Consider the following 23,190-nt stretch of genomic DNA (forward strand, 5'->3'; position numbering starts at 1 on the left):
CACCGAGTCTGCGCTGGAGAGAGTGAGGTTGCGAAGGGTGAGGTCTCCAAAAGATTCGCACTTCGCAGGAAACGATGGTCTTGTTTCGCATGCAGTACTTGGCGGTACATTTTTGATACGTTTCCGTAGAATGCTATCTTGAACTTCCGGAAGCACAGGACGATGAAATGTAGAGCGTTCTGTACTACAGGTCCTACCTGCAGCACTTAGTTCAGGGACAGCTCGGATGGTGAAGACTTGGCGCTGGCGCCGAACACAACACAACATTTAGTGCTGGTGCTGGAAGGTCGTAACACCGCGTGATGCGGCATATAGTGCGCTAGCTGATTTGGAATGTCAACCATATAGAAAATCTAAACAATTCCAGCAGTGAATGCCAAAGAGCAGGATAGTCAATTGAGCTTGATGAAAGAGGATCAGAGAAGGAGATTTTTTCTTGACGTCACCATGCACTCTTCTATACAGAAATCGCACTATAAACTAAGACTTAAAGATACGGGTAATGCCATAATAGATAAAAATAATGGTCGCATTGATTCATCCGACCAGAAAAAGAAGAAGCGCGTAGAAATGACGATTGAGAGGACGTTAGTTCGATTACAGATGCATTGCTGTTTTTTTTTTTCAAGACATTGTCCAACTACGCTTTTGATGCGATGATTTATTTTTAAGTCGACTTTGAGGTCCCTAACGAATATCCGGTCATAACAAAGAAAACTTATGTGTCCTCACCATTGAATCATTGTTTTTTTCCTGGAAATTTCGATTATTTCTCTAAGGTCGAACTTCTGTCCCAACATAACAGGTAGAGTATGCTTGTATAAAAGATATCAAGGCTTACAAGAAAATGACATGGGGAAAGAAACAGTCTCAGAATGATAAGATGAAAAAAGAGACGAAGAACAAAAGGAAGAGAAGCAGTCATAACAACAATAGGGTTTTGGGTACCCCGGCATTGACATATCAACTAGTAATTACAATAATACTGTATCATTTCCGTTAACAACGACAACTATGGAGTGTTCGGTACTTTTAGATCATGTAATGGATTCATTCAAATTATACAAAAAAACTTTATTCTTTTTCAGTTATAAAATTCAATCGATAACTTTATATCACTTGATCCATGTATCAGATTCTTTTTTCTATAAAACAATAAATCTAACAGTTTGAATATAAATAATTAAAGTTTTTAAGTACAGAGAGCAGCGTTTACACAGACTGCATTGAGTATCATAAAAGATCACAAAGAAATGTTCATAAAAAGTTATTTCATCCTGCACGTTTGTACCTGCATAGCAAAAATAAAAAATAAAATAGTCTGGGAGCCAAATCAGCTGTAGAGGCCTCTCAGCACTCAGTTCTACGACTATGTACTGCCCATAAACACATGTCAGTCCCATGTTTGCTTGGATTCCTATTCACATGGGACAATTATGCGTTTATGGGCAGTGTAGTCCCCGACTAATATCTAATATGTTAAGTTTAGCGAATATTATCGAGCGTATAAAATACGGCCGACTGTTGTGGGCTGGTCACTTTGCGCAAATGTTGGAAGAAAGAAAATAATATTCAGCAGGGAACAAGGTAGACGTCGGGGACTTTGTGGAAGGTCACGAACACGTTATCTGTCAATAGTAAAAGAAGACCTGAATCTGGATATTCTAAACGTTCAGATCAACTGGTGAAATATCGCCCAAGACCGACGATGATGGGGCTCTACAATACGCCTGGCAATGACGAGATGTTATGCTGTAGTAACCTCCTCAGCATAATTCAGTTCATCATGGAAGCAATCGACCGTTCAGCTGAAACAGTCTCGAAAAATGCACAAATTATTTCAGGGAAATTACTAGCTTTTCGTTTTTCGTTAACAAACCAAAGGTATGTTCAATGGACGTTACGTAGAGATCTTACCTCGATCACTGACTGACATATTGCTTATGAGGTAGACTAGTTCATCTCCCTTTCAGTTCGACCCAGTCGCCTCGCACTCTATTCGCTGCATCATGAAGTCGAAATCGGTGTTAATCTCCAAAATTGGCGGCGGCTCCAACTCGGCACCCGTCACAGTACGGACCACCACCTTTTCGACCTTCTTTACTTCCGGCTTTTTACCCAGATTTCTCTTCGGTGGTTCCATGTGATGGAAATGCTTCCAATGATGCCTCAGCCCAGCCTTCTGTTTGAACTTTTGATCTTCGCACATGTCGCACTTGAACCGGTACTCGTTCCCATGGATGTCGGAATGTATCCTCAGATGGCCCTCCTTCGTGAACTCCATTCCGCAGATTTTACAGGCATGAATCTTGATCGTCTTCCCAATTAGCGGGTGATTCGGATGTTCCTTCGCCTGATGAATGATCAGCTCGACCTTCTTATAGTACACTTTATCACAGACAACGCACTTGACCTGTCGATCCACCGAGTGAATGGACATGTGCTTCATCAACGGTGCCTTCTGGCTAAACTCCCTATCACAAATCTCGCATCGGAATCGCTTAACTCCACTGTGCAATCGCTTATGCACCCGCAAACTGTTGGCGTATCGGAAAGTCTTATTGCAAATTGTACACGTGAACACCAGCTTCTCGTGGATAGCTTTGTGGCTGTGCAGCGCGCTGGGATGTCGGAACGCCGCCGGACATTCCTCGCACTTGAACGGCTTGTCCTCTTCGTGCTGAAGCGAGTGGCGCTTCAAATCTGGACCGTACTTAAACAGTTTGCCGCACAGTGGACAGATGAGTCTTTCGTTGCGGTGCTCTATTCGTATGTGATTCTCCAGATAGCACTGAAAGGTGAAGGCCTTTGGACACTCGTCACACTTGAACCGCTGGTATTCCTTGTGCTGACTCCGGTGGACGACCAGGGACGTTATGGTGGCATATTTCTTGCCACACAACTCGCAGATTAGTGGCTGAAAGCAAAGAGATATTCAATAAATGAATCCAAGCCGGTAGAAACTGGCTTACCCCTGAATTGGCCTTCACATCCGGATGAGCGGATTTCCTGTGCTCCTTGAGAGAGGCCCTGCCCTCGAAGGCTTCTCCACAAATCAAGCACTTCAGGCTGCGCTTCTGACGGGAACCTTTGACTGTCCGTTTACCTTGTTGTTTCCGTCTTCGTTTGCGCTTTGGATTGGGCTTCTCAATTTCGACGTCGTCTTCTTCGCTAGATTGGGCCGAACTCGAAGGATCGCTATCGGAGGGATCACCGATGGAATACAGTTTGCCGTTGTCCGATGAGTCATCATCGGGTTCTTTTTCTTTCCTTTTACTGGGAAAAGTTTCTAAATCAGATGCTTTGGAACGAGACTTCGAACTCAGAACCTAGAACATCGAAACGATTAAGTTTAATTATGCAAACCATTTAATTCCACCAGAGTTTGTATCCTTTGGCAGATACGCGTATTTCGAACTCAACTGTCAAGTCGTTTTCAGTGTCGTATTCTGAACTCGACTTGAAGAAATCCACATTTTTATTGACATTTTGTTAACAACATATTACATTTCATTTGCCGTAGCAGTTCAGATTTTTACAGGTGAGTTGATTTCACCTGCTTATAAGAGAAAAAAAAAACGCTTTGAATATACAGTACTGGACAGAATAAAGTACGCATTTGCCGTTTTTCCATACAAAATGGTCAAGTTTGGAGGTCTCAATCTCGGCTTGTAGTGGTCCGATTGATCTAAAATTTTCACCACAGCTCAGATATAACATAGATTTTACCCACCTGAAATATCACAGTATTTGAAACACAATCTTATGAATTATTAAATATTTATCAATTTTCGAAAAATGGCATAATTTTATTTTGGAAATATTTTGAACACAATCAATTTTATCGAAAAATGATGTTCTGCAAAATTGTGTGTCTTATCAAATTGCATATTTTTGCAGAAGAGCATATTGCTCTAAAAATTTCCATTTAAAAATTATTTGTATTTCAAAATTTTGTCATTTTCATCAAAATTTCAGATTTGCGATAACTCAAAAGTTTGTTAATGAAAAACTCTGAATTTATAGACTAGCAAATTTGAAGTTACTTTTCAGCTGCGGTGAAAATTTCAGGTCAATCGGACATCTAGAAACCAAGATTTAGGCCTCCAAACTTGACCATTTTGTATGAAAAAACGGCCAGTGCGTACTTTATTCTGTCCAGTACTGTACTTAACCGAACTTAACCTAAACATATAACGCATTAATCGTGGCAATAGAAGATTGTAACGATTTTTACCTGAAATTATTAATTATTTTATTTGACATTTGTTCCAATGTTTCAACATTGGATATTCTATGTAACTCATTGGTACTATACCAGGGAGGAAGCCTCCGAATCATTTTCAAAATTTTATTTTGAATTCTCTGCAGAGCTTTCTTGCTGGTATTACAACAGCTAGTCCATATTGGTACAGCATACAACATGGCTGGCCTGAAAATTTGTTTGAATATCAAAAGCTTGTTCTTAAGACAAAGTTTTGATTTTTGCCGGCTGCTTGGGCACGTCAGGAGTTAATCATCAATATTAACCTCCTTTTCCCGAGCAGTCTAGATAGCCGCGTAGTGTCGGTAGCGGTTGTTTCAACTGGCTAGGAATTAACACTACGGACTGCCTGTTCCGGTGGTAAAAGTCCACCTCACAGGTGACCCCTATTTTATGGTGTGATGCGTACCGTGCCTAGGAATGAATGGTTAGGGGGGTCTAAATAAAACCTAACCGCAAACGGAGCCTGTGGGATACCAGGGCGCCCTCCACAGTATTGAGTCCTTCCTGTGCTATCCGGAGCAATGGTGCAGGTGACCTTGTGTTTCTCCGAGATAATCGGCTGCCCTTCTTCAGTCTCTATCCTGAGGCTTAATAAGGGTGGGATTATGAATATGTTGACATTTAATTTAAATTATCACCTATATGTATTCGCATTATGCGTTTTACACAGTGTATTCTGTGCTCTTTCGCCTTTGGCGACTTTAATTAGATACCGATCTGGTTTTTTCGTTGCTGTTTTTTTTTCGTGCTGAGATTGCAAAAAGCTTAATCCTGCCTAGTTTGGGTAGTGGCTACGGTTAGGTTAGCTCAGATCAATCTTCAGCATAAAAGAACAGCAACGATCAATCTTTGCAGACTCATGCAAAATGGTGCAGCCCAAGTGGCGCTAGTTCAAGAACCCTACTTTCGTAGAGGGAACTTCTATCTAGGTAACCTTGTGGACCCAGTTTTTGCTACTTTCAGCAAACTTGAAATGGCAAACTCGCGCTCCATGCCCCGTGCATGCGTGCTCGTTAATAAAGCAATCGTTGCTACACTCATTTCTGAGTTAACTACCAGAGATGTATGTGCTGTCACAATCGATGTTTCTGTTGGTGTCCTCAACAGGAAACACGTCTATTGTTCGGTATATTTACCACATGATGAACCATCCCCAACGGATGACTTCAAACGAGTTGTCGTACACTGCGAAACAAAAGGCCTTCCGCTGATTGTGGGCAGTGATGCCAATGCTCATCACATCATCTGGGGCAGCTCGGATATCAATTTGAGAGGCTCCAGTCTGATGGAATACTTAAGTTGTACTGACCTTGGATTACTTAACATAGGCAATCGCCCAACCTTCATGGTTTCTAATAGAGAAGAAGTGTTAGACATAACGCTCTGCTCGAATAGAATCAGTCACGAGTTGACGAATTGGCATGTATCCGATGAGGAATCATTATCTGATCATCGCTACATCTTCTTTGAACATTCAAATGTAACTGCGCAGACTTTGCGTTTTAGGAATCCCCGGTCAACAAACTGGGAACTCTATATTGAATTGGTTGCGACCAAATTTCATGGATATTCTCCGTCCATTGAAAATCCAAGTGATCTGGACGATGCCGTTGATACTACAACATCCTACATTATGGAAGCTATTGAAGAAGCATGTCCTCTGCGGTCTGTAAAGACTACAAGAGGGACCCCATGGTGGAATTCCGATCTGACTAGACTCAGGAAACAATGTAGAAGGAGTTGGAACAGACGCCGTTCAGCTGGATCAGAGTCGTTCAAGTCGGCTCGCAAGGCTTACAAGAAGGCTCTTCGATCTGCTGAACGATCCGGCTGGAAAAACCTTTGTACAAATGTTTCCAGTTTGAGTGAAGTCAGTCGGCTGAACAAAATCCTTGCAAAATCTAAGGATTTCCAAGTGAACGAAATTCGCTTACCTAATGGTGACTTTACTTCTTCCGATGAAGAAGTTTTAGAATGTTTATTCAATACACACTTCCCCGGATGTGTGGACATAGCATCTACGGATGAACCAAATGTCTTTTCATGTAGTTACGAGTCTCTGGCCTCGGCTCGCAGTATCGTAACTACTGAATCGATTCAATGGGCACTTAATAGTTTTGCTCCTTTCAAATCTCCAGGAGCGGATGGGATTTATCCTGTTCTGCTCCAAAAGGGATTTGAGTTTATCAAACATGTTTTGAAAAAGCTACTTGTTGTTGCATCCTACTTGCGCACCCCTAGCGCAATCGAAACGTTATTTGACGTTCTGCTTCGTAAGACGAACTAATCAGTTAGCCGAAGGGCTCGAACGAATCTGAAATATATGAGACAGTTAGTCTGATCTGAAACCTCAACCTGAACAGTCGTTACTTATCCCTAGATCACGGTTATCTTCATCTAAGCTCCTATATTTTATTCGTTTCGCTTCTTCAGTCCACGTCGGTACGGCCCAATTAGTAAAGATATAAAAGTGTCGACGAGTAAAAAGAAATTAGTTTTCGCGTGCGTGTGGTGATTTATTCCGATATTGGAATTGGGACGGCCATCCTCCACGTTTGCAGCGGAAAATAGTTGGGATTTGCTGGAAAACTTTAAGGATAGAGGTAATTTTCATACACCATTTGGTGAAGGCCATTACCAGCCAGCGGCGTAAGTTGGCCAGCGTAGAAAACCGTAAGTACGGCAAGTAAAGTGTGTTGAAATCTGAACTACATAAAGAAAGAGGTTCCTGTAAGTGATTTCGCCATTGTGGTGTGCGCTTTACTGGCAAGTAATTGAAAAGGCCTTTTCATCTTTGCAAGTGACCGAATACAATAGGGTGGACCATTTTTTTTTTCTTTTGCTCTAACAAAGCTTTTGTGGCATAAAAGCGAACATTTCATTTCATCGTTTGGAGTTATTGCAAATAAAAATATTCTTTTCATTTGTATAAAGGTTTAGTCGCCGCACAGTTCGACAATCTTAAGAACGAAACCCATCCAAGGAAAATTCCTCAACGCAAGTTCAAGGGAACTGGACCATTGGCGGCTTAAAGAGTAGCTGAATTTAGTGAAATTCTGGACCGTAATTTGCGTAGCGAAGATTCCGACTGGTTATCAGCAGAGTAGGGTAAGTCCTTTATCTTTCTTCCATTTATTCGATTGTTTAAAAAGTGAAAAGACCATTTTGTTGTAGTTTATACAATAGCCTAATAAGTTTTTGTTTTTCATATTTTTCATTTTTTTTTCTATTTTTTACGATCATTGTTTCTGCTTTTATCTGCCTTGATTTATCAATTTACGCTATTGTACTAAAATTTGAATTGGTTTGATTGTTTTTGTTCAATTTGAATTGATCCATTGTGCCTATTGAATCTTTTGGATAAATTTTGTTTCTATTATTTAGATAATGAGCTCCAGTATGGCGTTTTCTTTGGAACCATACCGCAGGGGAACCTCATTCAATGACTGGTTTACCCGTTTGAAATATTTCTTCCGGGTGAACAAGATTAAGGAAGACGATAAGATGGCTTACTTTATCACTATGAGTGGCCCGGTGATATTTACCGAGATTAAGCTTTTGTTCCCTGCTGGAAATTTCGAAGAGGAAGCCTTAGATGACATTGTATCCAAGCTTAAAAATCGTCTGGATAAAACGGACCCAGACTTAGTTCAAAGGTACAAATTTAGTACACGAGTACAAAACCCCGACGAAAGTACGGAGGACTTTGTTTTAAATTTAAAACTACAAGCAGAGTTTTGTGGATTTGAAAATTTTAAGCAGGTCGCTATCTTGGATCGCTTAATTGCTGGCATTAGGGACAAAAATCTTAGACAACGTCTTCTGAGTGAAGACAAATTAACTTTGACGAACGCAGAAAAAATAATAGCTACATGGGAAGTAGCTCGGGCTAATGCGGACACTACTGATCAATCAAGCATAGGGCATCCAGGTATGATAGCGGCAGTGAGCGATAGAAGTTATCAAGGTGTAGCTGCAAGAAGATTGTCTCAAATTTACGATTATTCAAAGAAATACCAAAATTTGGACAACAACGGCGAAGGAAGCAGTGGTAGAGGACCAGTAAAAAGTAGATTAGGGTTCAGGCCGTCAGAGAGATGGCAACAAACAAATAAAGGTAGACGAGAAATGGACACAGGGAACTTCCGGATTCAAACAGGACGATATGGTGGACAGCGGCAATGGCAGCGACCGGACTACTCCCAAATGATATGCAATTTTTGCGGAGTAAAAGGCCATATTAAAAAGAAGTGCTTTAAGTTGAAAAATTTGAATCGTGATGCGGTAAATCTCGTTGAATCATATAGGCCAGGACCATCAGCAGACCGCCACATCGTCGAATTACTAGAGAGAATGCATACCAGGGATGATGATGAGGTCGAGGACAGTGATTCAGGTAATCTACAGTGTATGTTTGTGTCTTCTATAAACAAAATTAGTAATCCTTGCTTGGTGCAAGTGGAGATTGAAGGCAAATACCTTGAAATGGAGGTTGATTGTGGTGCGTCGGTGTCTGTTATAAGTAAAAGACGATTTATGTCGAAATTTGATAATCCTTTGCGTAATTATAGCGAACCGCTGATGGTTGTGAATGGATCTAAATTGAAAATTGAGGGAGAAGCAATGGTTTCAGTTAAATTCAATGGTAAAGAAGCGCTTATGCAGTTTTTGGTACTTGATTGCGAAAATGATTTTTATCCACTTTTTGGCCGAACTTGGCTAGATACGTTTTATCCCAACTGGAGACAATTTTTTAAAACAGCTGTAACAATTAACAGTGTAAATGAAATGCCGGGTGAAATTACCGTTGATGAACTAAAGAAAAGATTTAAAAACGTTTTTACAAAAAACTTTTCATCGCCTATCAATGGATTTAAAGCAGAAATCGTAATGAAGGATGATACCCCCATTTTTAAAAAAGCTTATGACGTTCCTTACAGATTAAAGGACAAAGTTTCTGTTTATTTAGACAAGTTGGAAAGAGAAAAAGTCATCACCCCGATTGATACAAGCGAATGGGCATCGCCAATTATTATAGTTATGAAGAAAAATAATGAAATTCGTTTAGTAATTGATTGTAAAGTGTCATTAAACAAAATGATCGTACCTAATACTTACCCTTTACCAACATCGCAGGATATTTTTGCAAATTTAGCTGATTGCAAGGTTTTTTGTGCACTTGATCTTGAAGGCGCGTATACTCAGTTAGAGCTGACGGAAAGGTCCAAGAAATTTGTTATTATTAATACAATGAAAGGCTTATACAAGTACAACAGATTACCACAAGGTGCGTCTTCAAGTGCTTCCATTTTTCAACAAGTTATGGATAAAGTTTTGGAAGACATTGAAAACGTTTCATGCTATTTAGACGATGTGTTAATAGCCGGAAAAACCGCTGAAGATTGCAAGCAAAAGCTTTTATTGGTTTTGGAGCGACTGTCAAAAGCTAACATAAAAGTTAATTTTGAAAAATGCAAATTTTTTGTTACAGAGCTAACGCATTTAGGACATATCATTAGTGACAAAGGACTTAGTCCGTGTCCAGGTAAAATATCAACCATAGAAAAAGCAAATGCTCCGAAAAATGAGTCAGAGTTAAAATCATTTCTAGGTTTGTTAAACTACTACCACAAATTTATACCAAACTTGTCGTCTAAATTGTACCCATTGTACAATTTGCTAAAGAATGATGTGCGGTATGTTTGGGATGAAAATTGTCAAAAGGCATTTGTGGAGAGTAAAAACTTGCTTATTAAAACCAACTTTTTAGAATTCTACGATCCAAGGAAACCAGTGGTAGTGATTTCAGACGCTTCAAGTTACGGTCTCGGAGGCTTAATAGCTCACATAGTAGATGAGCAAGAAAAACCGATCAGTTTTACATCATTTTCATTGAATGCAGCCCAAAGGAAATATCCTATTTTACATCTGGAGGCATTAGCTTTAGTATGTACAATAAAAAAATTTCACAAGTACCTCTATGGCCAACATTTCACTGTTTATACTGATCACAAGCCTTTGGTGGGTATCTTTGGAAAAGAGGGTAGAAATTCTATTTATGTTACAAGATTGCAGCGTTTTGTTTTAGATTTGGCAATATATGACTTTGATATAATTTACAGGCCTGCGCATAAACTAGCAAATGCAGATTTTTGTTCAAGATTTCCCTTACAGCAGGATGTTCCTGACTTTTTAGAAACAGACGCCATCAAAAGCATAAACTTCAGTAAAGAGATACCTATAGATTATAAATTGATCGCAAATGCAACTAAAGCTGATGAGTTTTTGCAAAAGGTTATAACATTTATGTTAAATGGTTGGCCTGAAAGAGTAGATAGACAGTTTCATGACGTATTTTCAAATTATTTGGATTTAGAGTTGGTAGACGATTGTCTTCTGTTCAGAGATAGGGTAATAATACCGAAGGTGCATCAAGAGCAAATTTTGAAATTGTTGCATGCAAATCATTCAGGGATAATTAAAATGAAGCAGTTAGCACGGAACATGGTTTATTGGTTTGGTATCAATACAGATATTGAAAAATTTGTGGCTAATTGTGATGCATGCTGTAGTATGGCAGTGGTTCAAAAATCCACAGATTCGTCTAAATGGACACCCACTGCTAGGCCTTTCAGTAGGATTCACATTGACTTTTTCTTTTTCGAACATCGTACTTTTCTGTTGTTGGTCGACAGTTTTTCCAAATGGATCGAAGTTGAATGGATGAAAAATGGCACAGATTGTAAAAAAGTTTTAAAAAAATTAGTGGCTTATTTTGCTCGATTCGGTTTACCAGACGTTTTGGTTTCGGACAATGGTCCTCCTTTTAACTCCTGGAATTTCGTGGACTTTCTAGAGCGGCAAGGGATAAGGGTAATGAAAAGCCCACCTTATAACCCTTCAAGCAATGGTCAGGCCGAGAGGTTGGTTAGAACTGTGAAGGAAGTCCTCAAGAAGTTTCTAATGGATTCGGAAATGTCTGGACTTGATTTAGAGGATCAGATAAATCTGTTCCTATTTAATTTTAGAAATAACAATTTGACCAAAGAGGGACATTTCCCATCGGAAAGAATATTTTCATACAAACCAAAGACTATTTTAGATTTGATAAATCCTAGAAACAATTATAAAAAACAAATGATTGTACCACGTCCAGATGATGAAGTCCATGTTGAGCATCAAAGCGGAGGTATTCCGAAAACTACAGTAAATGCTGTGGATAATCTGAAAGCTGGGGATGAAGTGTGGTATAGAAATCACAATTCACACAATCAGGCGAGATGGATTAAAGCCACCTTCATTAAAAAGTACTCTCACAATGTTTTCCAGATATGCATTGGAAACGTGGACGCAATGGCCCACAGGACGCAGATCAGAGTCTGTAAAAAGTCAACAACCTGGCAAAGGCCCAACATCATGATCATGAGAGAGCAACCAAGTGACATAATACAAGACGACCAGATGATAACCCCCGGCGATGGGCCGCTCAATGGCGAGGAAGAGATACAGGCTCCGAAGGGAAGCAGAAAAAGAAGACTTCAGGAGTCTGACTCGAATCAGGTGGAGCTTCGGAGGTCTAAACGCCCGAGAAAAGTGAATCGTAGTGCAGATTATCATTATAACTAATTGCGTTTTTCGGATTTGCTTAAGTAGAATTTGTTCTGAATTCAAGATTGTTTTTTGTATAGTTACTTAATGTGAGTTTATTTTCACTTTCGAATTATAGTACAAACATTATAAAAGGGGAAGAATTGTTGCATCCTACTTGCGCACCCCTAGCGCAATCGAAACGTTATTTGACGTTCTGCTTCGTAAGACGAACTAATCAGTTAGCCGAAGGGCTCGAACGAATCTGAAATATATGAGACAGTTAGTCTGATCTGAAACCTCAACCTGAACAGTCGTTACTTATCCCTAGATCACGGTTATCTTCATCTAAGCTCCTATATTTTATTCGTTTCGCTTCTTCAGTCCACGTCGGTACGGCCCAATTAGTAAAGATATAAAACTTGTAAGCAGTTTTGCTACCGGGTACATTCCCAAATCCTGGCGTGATATTACTGTAAAGTTTATCCCAAAAGGAGGACGTGCGTCGTATGAGGAAGCGAAGAGTTTTAGACCAATCAGTCTGACCTCTTTTCTTCTGAAATGTCTGGAACGCATTATCGATCATCACATCCGTAATGTTTATTTGGCAAACATGCCTCTTCATGTGAATCAACATGCTTACCAATCTGGAAAGTCCACAGTGACTCTTTTACACAAAGTTGTATACGATATCGAGAAAGCATTCGCTCAGAAGCAATCCTGCTTGGGTGTTTTCTTGGATATAGAGGGTGCCTTTGATAACGTGTCTTTCGATGCCATATTGGAAGCCGCACGAAACCATGGGCTACCTACAATGATTACCAATTGGATTCATCAAATGCTCAAAAACCGACATCTCTTCTCGACATTGCGTCAAGCAGCGATTCGAAAATTGAGTGTTTGCGGATGCCCCCAAAGGGGAGTCTTGTCACCACTTTTGTGGAATCTCGTAGCAGATACGCTATTGAGGCAACTCAATAATTGCGGTTTTCCAACTTATGGATTTGCCGACGACTATCTAGCTCTGATAGTTGGTATGTGCATAAGCACCCTATTCGACCTGATGCAAAGTGCTCTTCAGGTAGTCGAGAGTTGGTGTCGCCAATATGGCCTTTCGGTTAACTCGAATAAAACATCTATTGTTCTTTTTACGGAAAGACGAAACCGCGATGGAATTCGACCTTTACGTCTTTTTGGCCTTGAGATTGATGTGACTGATCAAGTAAAGTATGTCGGAGTCATTCTAGATTCCAAACTTTTATGGACAGCTCACATTGATTTCAGAGTCAAAAAAGCTTGCATGGCCTTCGGTCAATGCCAGCGAACCTTTGGTAAAACTTGGGGCTTCAAACCCAAATATATCAAATGGATTTACACAACAGTTGTTCGACCAATATTGGCATATGGATGTCTTGTGTGGTGGCAAAAGGGCGAAGTGAGAATAATCCAATCATAATTGGGCCATCTCCAAAGGATGTGCTTGATGGCGATGTCTGGTGCGTTCTCTACAACTCCCACAGCAGCGCTTGAGGCCATTTTCGACGTTGCGCCACTACACATATATCTTAAACAAGAAGCACTTTCTTGCTCTTACCGTTTATGGGTACTGGATCTACTGGAGAAAAATCCAGTGAATCGTAGATCTACACACACTTCGTTGTTTCCACTTTTGGTGAATTGGGACAAAATTGTCCTTGCTCCAAGTGATCTCACAATTGCTTGTAACTTTCCTTACAGGACATTTACCACACAATTCCCTTCACGGGAAGAGTGGACGTCTGGCTATTTGGAAAGAAGTATATCAAACAATATAGTATGTTACACTGATGGCTCCCTTCTTGAAGGTAGAGCTGGTGCAGGAGTATATTCTCGTGAGCTAAGGCTGAATCAGTTTTACTCACTTGGTAGAAACTGCACCGTTTTTCAGGCGGAAATATTTGCTCTTATGTGTGGAGTGCAATCAGCACTTCAACAGCGCGTAATGGGTAAAGTCATATACTTCTGTTCAGATAGTCAGGCTGCTATAAAAGCTCTCGCTTTGGCCAACTCAAGGTCGAAGCTTGTTATCGCATGTCGAACTCAAATTGAGGAACTGAATTCAGTCAACTCTGTAAACCTTGTATGGGTACCAGGCCATTCTTCCATCGCTGGAAATGAATTGGCTGATGAGCTAGCTCGCGATGGGGCATCGCATGACTTCATTGGCCCTGAGCCGGCTATTCCAATTTCGAAGTGCTGGGTGAAGCTTCAGATAAACTCTTGGGCGGCAACTCAGCACAAGCAATATTGGAATGGTTTGGAGTCATGTCGTCAAACAAAATTGTACATTACTGAGCCATCTCCAAGGGTGGCAAAGTATTTAACAAATCTGTCAAAGCAGAATTGCAGTCTCTTGGTCAGAGCGTTCAGCGTGCTGACTCATTTGTGTGTGATAGTTGTGACTCCGATTATGGAACTTCGTATCACCTGATATGTAACTGTCCAGTTTTTGCGCAAATGCGATTCCAATTACTCGGCAAACACTTATTAAGTGAAACTGAATTCAGAAGCCTGAATCTTCAGGACATTCTGTTATTCTTAACCCGCTGTGGTAATGAGCTATAGGCTCTCTTTACGCTCATGCGTTTTGCAGTGCCCTTTTTAGGGCGCTGTTCGAACCCATTGTGGTATGGAGCTACATGCTCTCATTTCGCTTATGCAATCTTCCCTCTTCAAGGGACCCCACTCCTATTTCCTCCCATCTTTCCCTTCCCTTTCCTCTCCCATCGGGTAGATGATGAAATAGGCTCAAATATGGCGATGGCACAAATCTCCCAACTGGTGGGGAACGTGCCTTTGGAGCCGGCCTTCTGATACCTGATACCATATTGGTACAGCATACAACATGGCTGGCCTGAAAATTTGTTTGAATATCAAAAGCTTGTTCTTAAGACAAAGTTTTGATTTTCTATTAATAAGGGGATAGAGACATTTTACATATTTATTACATTTGGCTTGAATGCCCTCAGTGTGATTTTTGAAAGTTAAATTCTTATCTAGCATGAGCCGGTATTGGCTTCTGAGGTTTTTCAAGATTTTAGATAATTTCCAAAAGGGCTTAGAGCCAGGGTCCAATTGAAAAATTTCATTTTCAAATTTTTTTGTTTCTTAATTGTACAAAACGTTTTTTGATTTCTTTCTGCAAATCCTGCCATATAATTTTCATAGCTGTATCGCGAGTGCGTTGAAATTGCCTTCTCCTCACGTTTTTAAGACGGATCAAGAGTTTATGTCTTGATCTCTGTTCGGTATCAATCCACCACGTTATCGAAATCGTCCCTATCGGTCACTCATTCTCTGAGCCAACAGCTACTACTACACAGATTCCACCAGCCTCGCAGACGAACAGGAGATGTACAGGGCTGGTAGCAAAAAGTGGTATCGAAAAAAGTTGAAAATTAAACCGTAGTCAGTTTTATTTCTAGGTCTAGTTGAGTACCATATTTGAAAATTTTTATTGTACTTCCAAAATGTCAAACAGAAGAAATAAACATTTACGTAAATAATCGTTCTTTAGCAGATTTTTAATCTTTTCAAAAGATTACTCAAGTATTTTATTTTGTAAATATTAATAAGAATTTGTAACATTAGCGAAATCAAATTTTTTGTCATTTCACATTTCCCAAAATATGACATCGTTATAGGTGATTGAATTCATTGTAAACTGTGTAGATCCCAAAACTTTTCCATGACTTCAAGTCGATAAGAATTTAAGATTAAGTCTAGAAAAATTATAAGCGTATAGATGAAGTTCCGTAAAATGAAATATTCACGAAAGAATACTTTTCATTTAGCTTTATTAGATTCTACTTCAACGCTTCTACCTAATAGTTAATTTTACGAGACGTTTTTGAACAGCTGATCGCCTATTTTATGAATGAAATTTTGACAGGATGCGGTACGGTAACGTGTGAAAGTAACAGGAATATAATCAGTGTTATCATTTCGTGAAATGGACTATGAGGTCAATATTTTGTGTAACTAGATCAAGATTACGGAAAGTGTAATAGGGTGCAGAGCTACTTGGGCACTTTCATGATTCGCTTTAGCAGGGTGTTTTTTCTCGGCCGAATTATTTGAAACTTTGCAATTAGAACCACTTCAATACGACGCATATTATGACATATTATGAGCTCAGTAGCTTTAAAAAAAAAACCCACTGCCGAAGTCAAAAGTGCCTAGAATAGGACCCGGCTCCCTACTTGGGCATTAATCAACATTTCAATTTAAAATGATGATAGAAGATCGAATATGATTGAAATACTGCTTAAAACCAATGTACCATAGATGCGTCCTTCGAACGCCGACTAGGAGAGAACAAATGGTTGACATAAACTCGGGCTTTGAAAAAAAAAATCCATTAGTTTGTTTAACTTGAGGTACGTTTGACCGAAGGGACATTTATAAAAAAGACGATAGGTTTAAAAGGCTGTTCTTCTGAATTATACTCTTAATGTAATTATTAGCACTAAGCTTCTAATATTTCAATCAAAATTACTTGAACACTTTCATGATTCACTTGACATTCGAGAAACACGAGGACTTTTTTACGTGTTTTTTTTTTAAATAAACAAATTACGTAACGCTCTAGGGGGAGGGGGAGTAGACTCACGCGTTACGGCTCATACAAAAAAAAAGTTCATACAAAAAGCGTTACGGAGGGGGGAAGAGGGTCAACATTTTTCAATTCCAGCGTTACGTAATGAATGGATGCCGCCTAACGCGGTACGTCTACCAACGTAAAAAAACCTTGGTGAATACTTTAGCTAAGATCTATTCGGCCATTTCTAAAGGTTTGGTTTGCAAATAAAGTCTGTTCTAAGAAGTATGATAAGTTTTTACTATCAAATAGAACAATAATGGATGGTTTGGTTAATAAAACGAATTTCGAAGACAACGAGAATAATTAGAATGCATATTTTAAAACGTAGTGTTCGACAATAGAAGATAGACATCAAATTATTTCCACAATGTATAAGAAATTCTAATAATAGAGAATGCACGAAATATTCAAAAAGAATACTAGATAATAATAAAGGATTACTAGTATCATAGGTCTTGATATAGGAACTTGATATTCGATCGCCCGTCCACGAAACCAGCTGGATAACTTCACACAAATCTGCCTACTAGTGGCGATAGACGGCGGAAGATGATCTGGGAAAGCACTTTATAGGCTGCGTTAAGAATAGTGATCGTTCGATAGTTCTCACATTCTAACTTGTCACCCGTTTTGTATATTGGGAATTAGACTGGCCCTTAAACAAGAAAGTTGTAAAACTCAACGAAGCACCCCCTAGATATATGCCTCAGGGTAAGAAAAAAGGTCTGGCGCATTCAATTCAAAGTTTGTATAGGATGTTCGTTTCAAATGTATTGAAAATTGACCCTCCCGGGGGGCAAGTGGGTAAATGGGGTAAGTGAAAATAATTGGTATATTTTACTGAATATGTGAATTGACGTTTTAAACTCATGCGTAAACCTTTGAGGCCATTGAGAACATTACGATAGGTAAGAGATTTCTGAGATATTTCAGCCATTATTGCATAATAGAGCGAAATATTGTTAACCTGTCAACTAGCACTCCGTAACATGTTGGCGGCGTGCAATCTTATTTTAATATTTTCAGTGGAAAAAAGTTGCGAGAAATAATTTTCTATACAGGGTGTCCGCAAATTATCCGTACAAACTTTGAAGACATGGCTCTATACAACCAAGCATAATAAATTCAATATTCTTGCATGGTTTTAAACATTGGCTTATTATATTCTTAAGAAGTAAGTTTTACACATTTCCGATTTCAAATAATTGCAAAACCAACCCAAATGTATTGAGGTGTCTTAAAGGGAGCTGTTTTCCGAGCTTTATGACGGAAGAGAAATGTCCATAGAACTCACTGGATTTGAACCGTACAATTTTTTATTTCCAGTCCAATTTGAAGTCACTAACCTGTAGATTACTTCAAATAATAGGACATTTGGATTCGTCTCTTTTTAGGTTTAAGGGATACAACATCTCCAGTATGACTAGCGGCCCTCAGGAAAAATGTCTCCGAAAAATTTAAATTTGCCTATCTCAGTAACAAGCAATTATTTCAAAAAATTTTAAAGTTCTATTTTGTGTTAACATATAGATATAATATAAAAGGTACATGGACATTGATTTTTTATTGTTTTCAATGCGAGATCATCTTTCCAATATTTTTCTGTTCGGATAATTTGCGGACACCCTGTAGGTACCACTTCTAAGTTGTCCCCTCTGACAGCTTTAATCCGCAATAAAAAAGTTTTAGAAGTAATTCGACATAGACCCAAAAAGAACTAAATTGAAGAACCGTCAATTTTCTAATCACGTGGGGCAAGTGAAAAGTATCTCTTAAGATAATGAATTTGTGTTCTCTCTGTAGGTAGCTAGGTTCATAGAGCAACAGAACGTGCTGATAATTCAAGAAGCACTATACTCAAAGTGTTAAATGCTGTTATCATGGCCAAATCATGGAACTTCTCTAAAAAAAAAGGTTGCCAAATATTACGATAATTATATGTTCACTTCGGACAGCCGATTAAAAAGAAGACGTTGATTGAAAATCTCGTGGAATGTCCATGTAGAGCTAGTTCAAAACATTAAAAATGGGGTATAGGTGTATCCACATAAAAAAGTTTCTAAATACTTCATTGAAGGATTCCGTTTGTTTTTTCTTGAAGAGTTATCCGACGTCATGTCCGATTTTCTTAAAAACAAATAACGAGCGGTGGAAATTCTACAGAGCAGAAATGCGATTGCTGTCCCATGATGTAAGAACTAACATTGGAAATGTTGCAGTTACAATGTTGTCCAATCATTTCAACAAACATAACTGAACAGAAGAAAATGCAAGTAACAAGAATAAATTTTTCTTTGTTTACATGTTACTTATGTTATTGTTCATTGGGACGCCTTAAAGGTAATAGGAATCATGAATGTAACTGTTAATTTTTGAATTTATTGTTCAAAACGACAAACTTTTCACTTGCCCCACAGGTCGGGCAAGTGAAAACTAAGGAGATGTTTTTCAAAAACTTTGTACTTTTTTCTCTAATTTTACATAAAAATCAATTTTAGTATACTGCTTATATTTGGTGGGAGTCAAGCTAAAAAATATACACGACCTCATTTGTTTTAGTTTAAGGTCTCTAGAATTTGAAGAATCCCAACTATGCGAAATCCATTACCCACTTGCCCCACGGTACCTTATTTTAAATTTTAAGTTTGCTAGGTATCAACGAGAGCATGAGAATACTTAGGCATAGCTTTATACTTAGGTTAAGTATAAAATGTGTAATGGATTCCTTTAATTAAAATGTAGTGCATGATACTGAAGACGGCCTTACAGTTGAGATCGAAATACGCGTATCTGTCAAAGGATACAAGCTCTATTGCTGTTAATGGTATAGTACTGAATTCTGTTTTCGTTTACTTACGGGTGTACCACTAAACAGCTCTAAGATATAATTAACTTCACAATTGATCAACAAAGTCTACTCACCGCCAGAGGAACGTCATCATCTTCACTTTCCGATTGTTTCTCCTTTTCCTCCTCTTTCTCTTCAGTCTTTTCCTCATCGTTTGAATCTCCCAAAGGTACATCACCATCTTCACTTTCCGACGATTCCTCTTTTTGCTCTTCTTTCTCCTCGGTCTTGCCCGCATCAATGGGATCTTCCTCTTCTAGATTCCCATCCTGCTTATCAGTTTCCGTAATTTCAATCTTGACGAAGTCGCCCGGCTCCAACGAAGGCGGCACAGTTGCCTCAACAGGTTGGGAATCAACCTCTTCTTTGATTTCCACCTTTGGCAGACATTCCGCCTTTTCGCTGAAGATTTTCACATCTTCTTCATCCGACCCGTAGTCGTGTACATCGTCGTTGTAATCGTAATCCGACTGGTCTTCCTCACCTTCCTTCTTCAGTTCTCGCTTTGTTGGTGATATCAATTCTCGTTTAGTCGGCAGTGTTTCGTCGTTAGTGTCTAAAGTGGGAAGTCCTTCTATTGATTCAGTTGTCGTACATTTCACTGTCGCTTCAACTTGGTGAATTGCTTCTTTTGACGGGTCTGTAAGCGAATTAGTTTCCAGCTTGTCCACACGATCGCTTCCAATCGTAACAATGGGCAGTGCAATCCTGGACTTCCTCAGCTTCGGTCCTTCCGGTTTGGGTTTCTTTGGTCGTGGAACAACCTTCCGGGCTAGCCGCTCCAACCCAAGCTCCTTCCAGTGATCCCTCCTGTGATGATTGTTCAAAAACTCAGCCTTATTGAAACTGTAGCAGCACATTTCGCACTGAAACACTCTCCCTCGCAATTTGCTATGCGCTTGAAGTTCTTCGTCCGATTTGAACGACCTGCTGCAGAAGGTACATTTTTGGTTCTGTTCGTGAATGTGTCTATGGGTCATTAAGGCGAACATCGTGTTGAACACCTTCCCGCAAACCGTGCAGATCCGTTTGTCATGGTCCTCCAAATGAGTGGTTAAGCTCTTCCGATGCTTATAGCTTTCTCCACAGATCTGACACGTATGGGGCTTCTCCGTGATGTGAACTTCCCTGATATGTTGCTTAACAATCGCCGGCGTGGCAAACACCGATGGACACTGAGGGCACTTGGTTCCCTGCTGGGTATGCCGAAAAACGTGACAGTCCAGCGAGGATTGCCCTCGGAAGCTTGCCGGACAGTACGGACACTTGTACGGGCGTTCTCCAGTGTGTTGCCTTAGGTGGACCGTGAGTCCGCCCTTTTGCAGAAACCGTTTGTGACAAATTTCACACTCAAATTCCTTAATACCGTAATGCGTTTGCTCATGCCGTTTCAGCAGGACTCGATACTTGAAGAATTTTCCGCAGAGATCGCAGGTCACATTGGATCTTGTTTCGTCTTTGGGACGTCCTCGTTTCTAGAAAAAAAAAATGAAAATGTAACTGATCAGTATTAAGGTATTCAAAAATTTCGCTCTGACAAAAAACTGAACGTTGAGCCCCCAAGTTTTCTGACAAAGTGAAATTTTGGGACACCCTAATCATTATTCATCTATAAACAAACCTTCTTTTCCTGCTGTGGACTTTCGTCTTCTGGCTTGGATCGAGGTCGACCTTTTTTACGACCCTCAACTTTCTCCTTTGCACCAGGATCATAATCATCGTCATCATACTCCTCCAAGGATAAAACCTCCGGACGAGGCTTGCGAGGGCGACCCGGTTTTTTACCTCTCTGGAATGCATCCTGCCGAGCTTCCTCTTTGTTATGGAATTCATCATTAATGGGTAAGCTCTCCACTGCTGCGATGTCCTCAGTACTCTCGTTTGCGTCACCTCCAGTGGTCACTACTGGATCCACTGGAACAGAGTTAGACATACTTTCCACTCAATTACACTAAATTTTAATAATAATTATGAATTATTCTTTCTAAAAACATGAAAATCCTTTTGCAAAAACTGCGAACTTCGAGTTTTGTTTTGTTTTTGCGTCCAAATGGCTGCGTTCATTTGTTATGACAATTTGAGTAGCATTGGGCTGTGTGGGACAAGGAGGTAGTCTAATGTGTCAGATTTCCCATTCCGCCATTTTGAAATGTTAAGTGACAGCTGGCGAGTTTGTTTTGGTTGTTTGGATATCAGATGCATGGCGTGACAAAGTACGTATAGAATGTTTCTTTTACACCCACATCTGTGTGGTATACGCGGCAAAGTATCTGAATTTACTTCATTGTACAATGCACTGTTAGTAGAATGACTTAATTTACGAGTTTAAGTTACAAAAATACAACCGTAATCGTCAGACGGCAACACCGTGGCACATCCTCTCTTTCATCGGTAGACCATCGGTGGTTGGTGGCTCTCACCCGCTGCACTATTAGAAATTTCCACATTTACATGCAATTGTAAACCATTTTTCAAGTAATCGGCTTGTCTTCGACACAAAACACCAGAATAGTACATTAGGGCCCATTCACAAATTTCATAACGCTGAAGGGGGTGGGTGGGTGTCCTCGTGCTGTTACGGCTCATACAAAATTTGTAAAATGTTCATACAAAAAGCGTTACGAGGGGGTGGGTAAGTGTCGAAAATGGCCATTTTTGGCGTTATGAAATTTGTGAATAAACCCACAGACAAACAGACGTCACACTCTCATCGATGTCCATCGACCACATTTTTAACGGTCGATTCAAATATATGAGGTGGCCAATCCACCGCCCGCAGCGCTCGCATCGTTTTTGTTTGTATTTGACGTTTACACACTACTGCCACCTGTTGGCGCATCGGCCAAACACTGCGATTTTAGCATTGGGCGTACATGTTCTCGCGACTATGATTTTGATCGCGACCCATTGGAAGCCCACACAATAGAAACCTCAGCCAGCGCAGTTGCTGGCTAGTGTAGTGTGCTATTCCTATATCTAAAAAACAATGCGCTCTCGGGCTAGGCATTGGATATATATAGAAAGCGTTGTGTTTGGAGGGACATCTAATTCTTCCGAAAGAGGTGCACTTTGCGAAAGAGGACCACGTGATTATTGAGCTGAAATCGAATTCAGGTTAACTTCTGCGTTCATGAGTCCTCTCATGGCGTAGTGGTTAACGCGCCCCAACTAGAGATCGGGGAGTCGTGAGTTCGATTCTCACTGAGAAGACGTGTAACTTTTTCGCAAATCTTCACATCAATTTGTCCATCTAATCCAATTGCAAATTATATGTAATGTTTAGCTTTTCGGTAGTTGTTAAACTTCCACTCGGCTGGTTGGCCGTAAACCACGATTCATAATTAGAACAAGTAAAAATAAGTAGTTTTTTAGAGGACACGTGACATTAGCTGTAACGACGAATGCAACCATGATACAGTTTGTTGAATTGTTTTTGTATTGTACAACAATACTCGAATTGCTTATCAAGACAATACATAAACAATACATCGTATTGTATTTTCAAAATGTTTGTATGAGAAAATATCTATATTTGTATTGTTACGATACTTAACCACCCATACATTATATTGCAAAAATCTCATACACCATACAGTGAACTGTTCAAAACAATATATTGTACTGTAATTGTATTGTCATTTTCCAATATACTGTATTGTATTTCCAATATATTGAATGGTACTGTTTCAATACGTTATATTGTTTTTGTATTGTATTTTTTATCTGGGATAGCCCACCTAACGGGAGCCCAATTAAAACGAAGTGCACCCGCATAGAAAAATACAATTTGGCCTTCAGTCCAAACGGTTAGTTTCCTGTAACTGATAGTGTTAATGTATCACAAAC

General features: G+C 39.6%; 2 protein-coding genes across 2 annotated transcripts in view; both read right to left on the reverse strand.

The window, feature by feature from the left end:
* LOC5568189 (zinc finger protein 611) overlaps positions 1-2,004 on the reverse strand; it is an 84,075-nt gene extending 82,071 nt beyond the window's left edge. The window contains exon 1 of the mRNA XM_021848225.1: positions 1,918-2,004. The gene's annotated coding sequence lies outside the window, so the exon portion shown is untranslated. The remainder of the gene's footprint in view (positions 1-1,917) is intronic.
* Positions 1,964-21,397, reverse strand: LOC110677215 (zinc finger protein 160-like). The gene is made up of 4 exons (XM_021848224.1): positions 20,966-21,397; positions 19,419-20,819; positions 2,973-3,329; positions 1,964-2,917 (listed from the first exon to the last, which is right to left on the reverse strand). Exons 1-4 carry the CDS (start codon positions 21,275-21,277, stop codon positions 1,970-1,972), a joined length of 3,018 nt encoding a protein of 1,005 aa, XP_021703916.1. The 5' UTR covers positions 21,278-21,397; the 3' UTR covers positions 1,964-1,969.
* Positions 21,398-23,190: the final 1,793 nt, after the last annotated feature.

The sequence above is a fragment of the Aedes aegypti genome, chromosome 2 (assembly GCF_002204515.2).
Source record: "Aedes aegypti strain LVP_AGWG chromosome 2, AaegL5.0 Primary Assembly, whole genome shotgun sequence".
NCBI lineage: Eukaryota > Metazoa > Arthropoda > Insecta > Diptera > Culicidae > Aedes > Aedes aegypti.

Bases quoted from the DNA above. Each gene is read 5' to 3' on its own strand.
- LOC110677215 (XM_021848224.1), bottom strand. From the start codon at position 21,277: ATGTCTAACTCTGTTCCAGTGGATCCAGTAGTGACCACTGGAGGTGAC. The intron at 3,330-19,418 runs GTGAGTAGACTT...TCGATGTTCTAG, and splicing joins ATGATGACGTTCCTCTGGCG to GTTCTGAGTTCGAAGTCTCG. The intron at 2,918-2,972 runs GTAAGCCAGTTT...CTTTGCTTTCAG, and splicing joins ATGTGAAGGCCAATTCAGGG to CCACTAATCTGCGAGTTGTG.